A 5,331-nucleotide genomic window follows, 5' to 3' on the forward strand; every position below is an offset into this window, starting at 1 on the left:
TGTTCAAACTGATAAACTTTTTTTTTTTTTTGCAAATAATCATTAAAGGCCTACTGAAATGAATTTTTTTTATTTAAACGGGGATAGCAGATCTATTCTATGTGTCATACTTGATCATTTCGCGATATTGCCATATTTTTGCTGAAAGGATTTAGTATAGAACAACGACGATAAAGATTGCAACTTTTGGTATCTGATAAAAAAAAGGCTTGCACCTACCGGAAGTAGCGTGACGTAGTCAGTTGAACATATACGCAAAGTTCCCTATTGTTTACAATGATGGCCGCATGAAGTGAGAGAGATTCGGACCGAGAAAGCGACAATTTCCCCATTAATTTGAGCGAGGATGAAAGATTTGTGGATGAGTAAAGTGCAAGTGAAGGACTAGTGGGGAGTTGAAGCTATTCAGATAGGGAAGATGCTGTGAGAGCCGGGGGTGACCTGATATTCAGCTGGGAATGACTACAACAGTAAATAAACACAAGACATATATATACTCTATTAGCCACAACACAACCAGGCTTATATTTAATATGCCACAAATTAATCCTGCATAAAAACACCTGCGTGTTTGTTATGCTAGCTCCTAGCTCCTCTGCTAGCTCCTAGCTCCATAGAACACGCCAATACAATTCAAACACCTGATCAACACACACAATCACTCAGCCCAAAAGACCGTTTACCTAACCCAAGGTTCATAAAGCTTATATATTTTTAAAAAGTTACGTACGTGACGCGCACTTACGGTACGGTACGTGTTATGCTAGCTCCTAGCTCCTCTGCTAGCTCCTAGCTCCATAGAACACGCCAATACAATTCAAACACATGATCAACACACACAATCACTCAGCCCAAAAGACCGTTCACCTAACCCAAGGTTCATAAAGCTTATATATTTTAAAAAAGTTACGTACATACGCAAAAAAAAGCCAAAGCTGCATACTCACAGTAGCACGTCTGCGTCTTTGTCATCCAAATCAAAGTAATCCTGGTAAGAGTCTGTGTTGTCCCAGTTCTCTACAGGCGTCTGTGTATCCAAATCAAAAGTCCTCCTGGTTAGAGTCTCTGTTATCCGAGTTCTTCCATCTTGACTGCATCTTTCGGGAATGTAAACAAAGAAGCGCCGGCTGTGTACTGTTGTGGCTGACTACGTTCGAAAAATACGTCCATTTCGCACCGACAACTTTCTTCTTTGCTTGCTTGGCTTCCTTCTCCATAATGCAATGAACATGATTGAAACAGATTCACGAACACAGATGTCCAGAATACTGTGGAATTATGAAATGAAAACAGAGCGTTTTCGTATCGGCTTCAATGTGGAAGGCATACCCGTGTTCGTCGGGCTACGTCACGCGCATACGTCATCCTCAGAGGCGTTTCGAACCGGAAGTTTAGCGGCAAATTTAAAATGTCACTTTATAAGTTAACCCGGCCGTATTGGCATGTGTTATAATGTTAAGATTTCATCATTGATATATAAACTATCAGACTGCGTGGTCGGTAGTAGTGGGTTTCAGTAGGCCTTTAACTTCAGAATTTGATGCCAGCAACACGTGACAAAGAAGTTGGGAAAGGTGGCAATAAATACTGATAAAGTTGAGGAATGCTCATCAAACACCTATTTGGAACATCCCACAGGTGAACAGGCAAATTGGGAACAGGTGGGTGCCATGATTAGGTATAAAAGTAGATTCCATGAAATGCTCAGTCTTTCACAAACAAGGATGGGGCGAGGGTCACCACTTTGTCAACAAATGCGTGAGCAAATTTTTGAACAGTTTAAGAAAAACCTTTCTCAAGCAGCTATTGCAAGGAATTTAGGGATTTCACCATCTACGGTCCGTAATATCATCAAAGGGTTCAGAGAATCTGGAGAAATCACTGCACGTAAGCAGCTAACCCCGTGACCTTCGATCCCTCAGGCTGTAATGCGTCAACAATCGACATCAGTGTGTAAAGGATATCACCACATGGGCTCAGGAACACTTCAGAAACCCACTGTCAGTAACTACAGTTGGTCGCTACATCTGTAATGCAATTTAAAACTCTCCTATGCAAGGCGAAAACCGTTTATCAACAACACCCAGAAACGCAGTCGGCTTCGCTGGGCCTGAACTCATCTAAGATGGACTGATACAAAGTGGAAAAGTGTTCTGTGGTCTGACGAGTCCACATTTCAAATTGTTTTTGGAAACTGTGGACGTCGTGTCCTCCAGACCAAAATAGGAAAAGAACCATCCGGATTGTTATAGGCGCAAAGTGTAAAAGCCAGCATCTGTGATGGTATGGGGGTGTATTAGTGCCCAAGACATGGGTAACTTACACATCTGTGAAGGTGCCATTAATGCTGAAAGGTACATACAGGTTTTGGAGCAACATATGTTGCCATCCAAGCAACGTTACCATGGACGCCCCTGCTTATTTCAGCAAGACAATGCCAAGCTTCATAGTAAAAGAGTGCGGGTACTAGACTGGCCTGCCTGTAGTCCAGACCTGTCTCCCATTGAAAATGTGTGGCGCATTATGAAGCCTAAAATACCACAACGGAGACCCCTGGACTGTTGAACAACTTAAGTTGTACATCAAGCAAGAATGGGAAAGAATTCCACCTGAGAAGCTTAAAAAATGTGTCTCCTCAGTTCCCAAACGTTTACGGAGTGTTGTTAAAAGGAAAGGCCATGTAACACAGTGGTGAACATGCCCTTTCCCAACTACTTTGACACGTGTTGCAGCCATGAAATTCTAAGTTAATTATTATTTGCAAAAAAAAAATTAAGTTTATGAGTTTGAACATCAAATATCTTGTCTTTGTAGTGCATTCAACTGAATATGGGTTGAAAAGGATTTGCAAATCATTGTATTCCATTTATATTTACATCTAACACAATTTCCCAACTCATATGGAAACGGGGTTTGTATATATATATATATATATATATATATATATATATATATATATATATATATATATATATATATATATACATAGTACACAGTACACATACACAGTCGTGGTCAAAAGTTTACATAAACTTGTAAAGAACATAATGTCATGGCTGTCTTGAGTTTCCAATAATTTCTACAACTCTTAGTTTTTTTGTGATAGAGTGATTGGAGCACATACGTGTTGGTCACAAAAAACATTCATGAAGTTTGGTTCTTTTATGAATTTATTATGGGTCTACTGAAAATGTGACCAAATCTGCTGGGTCAAAAGTATACATACAGCAATGTTAATATTTGGTTACATGTCCCTTGGCAAGTTTCACTGCAATAAGACGCTTTTATTAGCCATCCACAAGCTTCCGGTTAAATTTTTGACCACTCCTCTTGACAAAATTTGTGCAGTTCAGCTAAATTTGTTGGTTTTCTGACATGGACTTGTTTCTTCAGCATTGTCCACACGTTTAAGTCAGGACTTTGGGAAGGCCATTCTAAAACCTTAATTCTAGCCTGATTTAGCCATTCCTTGACCACTTTTGACGTGTGTTTGGGGTCATTGTCCTGTTTGAACACCCAACTGCGCCCAAGACCCAACCTCCGGGCTGATAATTTTAGGTTGTCCTGAAGAATTTGGAGGTAATCCTCTTTTTTCATTGTCCCATTTACTCTCTGTAAAACACCAGTTCCATTGGCAGCAAAACAGGCCCAAAGCATAATACTACCAGCACTATGCTTATCGGTAGGAAGGGTGTTCCTGGGATTAAAGGCCTCACCTTTTCTCCTCCAAACATATTGCTGGGTATTGTGGCCAAACAGCTAATTTTTTGTTTCATCTGACATCACATGGACAAAGATAAGACCTTTTAGAGGAAAGTTATGTGGTCAGATGAAACAAAAATTGAGCTGTTTGATTTTCCGCCACTTGTCAATCAATCAAAGTTGATTTATACAGCCCTTAATCGCAAGTGTCTCAAAGGGCTGCACAAGCCACAACAACATCCTGGGTTAAGATCCCACATCAGGGCAAGAAAAAAAACAACCCAATGGGAACAACCAGAAACCTTGGAAGATGTGGGGTATAATTAATTATGAATCCTGGTGTGCACATTAAAATGATGTGATGTTGTTTACCTTGCAGAAGAAGCTGTATGAAGAGTATCTGCGGCAGAGTGTCAGTGATCACGACATGAATTGAAACACAACAACAACCTGACACAGCAATACTCTCTTCATCATTTCAAAGACTGTTACTGTTGTCCACCATCCTACTTACAAATACTGTCTATTTCTATTCTTGAAAAACTAACTTACTCAGCATATATATATGTGTAGCATTGCTTTCCCTTTATAACTTACTGTTTTCTCTACCTTCACCAGCATTTTATACGTGTGCTTTACAAGAACTTACAACCTTTGGATCAATTAGGGGTCCAAACTTTTGACTTGGGGCTACATTGGGCTAATTATATCATTAATAAAAAGTTTAAAATGTAATCAATCAGAAATATTGAGCAGCTGAAATGCGCCAAACATGGATAAGTGTGGATAGAGTATATTTAAATTTCCCATCATGCATTGCATGGAATTAAAATGAGTGTAATTTCCAATTATGTGTTGTGTTGGACATTTGTTATAATATCTACAAATTTGCTGTGCTGTGGCCACTACAAAGTGCAATCCATGGTCATTAACCTGAATTACTCATTGTGTCACATGCACTTTGTCCAACTTGCAGCAACTATAGTGTCTGATGTGTAAGATCAATCAATCAATCAATCAATCAATGTTTATTTATATAGCCCTAAATCACAAGTGTCTCAAAGGGCTGTACAAGCCACAACGACATCCTCGGTACAGAGCCCACATACGGGCAAGGAAAACTCACCCCAGTGGGACGTCAATGTGAATGACTATGAGAAACCTTGGAGAGGACTGCATATGTGGGTAACCCCACCCCCTCTAGGGGAGACCGAAAGGGGCCAGATTCCTTTCAACTCGTGACGTCTTGCCATACTGACACGCAGTTTGGACACCCCTGGGACAAACCCTGGTCAATCTAAGTAGACATTTGAATATCTCAGTCATATGAAGGTTATGTAATCGTAGCGGGATTTTCCACTATTCACATTTGTTCACTTTGAGAACATTTAACTGAATTTATTTATCATTTAACTTAATAAAAACAAAGCCATTTCTCTATTTGATTTGTTTTACACTTGTGTCAAACTGGACTACAAATATAGCAATACCTTTTACAATATACTGTGTAGTACTTTAGAACGCATGTATGGGTATTTCAAGGTGCATCTTTTATCAGTAATCTGTCCAAACAGTACTGATGTTCAACACTAGAGGCCGCCGTTGTTCAGAGGACAAACCTGTATAAAT

The 5,331-nt window shown here is 39.7% G+C and overlaps 1 protein-coding gene across 1 annotated transcript in view; it reads left to right on the top strand.

The window, feature by feature from the left end:
- si:ch211-11k18.4 (uncharacterized) overlaps positions 1-5,072 on the top strand; it is a 59,494-nt gene extending 54,422 nt beyond the window's left edge. Inside the window, exon 12 of the mRNA XM_062037323.1 lies at positions 4,082-5,072. Within this exon, the coding sequence (XP_061893307.1) occupies positions 4,082-4,138 (57 nt within the window). The 3' untranslated portion in view covers positions 4,139-5,072. The remainder of the gene's footprint in view (positions 1-4,081) is intronic.
- The last annotated feature ends 259 nt before the right edge of the window (positions 5,073-5,331 follow it).

Source organism: Entelurus aequoreus, linkage group LG25 (assembly GCF_033978785.1).
Source record: "Entelurus aequoreus isolate RoL-2023_Sb linkage group LG25, RoL_Eaeq_v1.1, whole genome shotgun sequence".
Lineage (NCBI taxonomy): Eukaryota > Metazoa > Chordata > Actinopteri > Syngnathiformes > Syngnathidae > Entelurus > Entelurus aequoreus.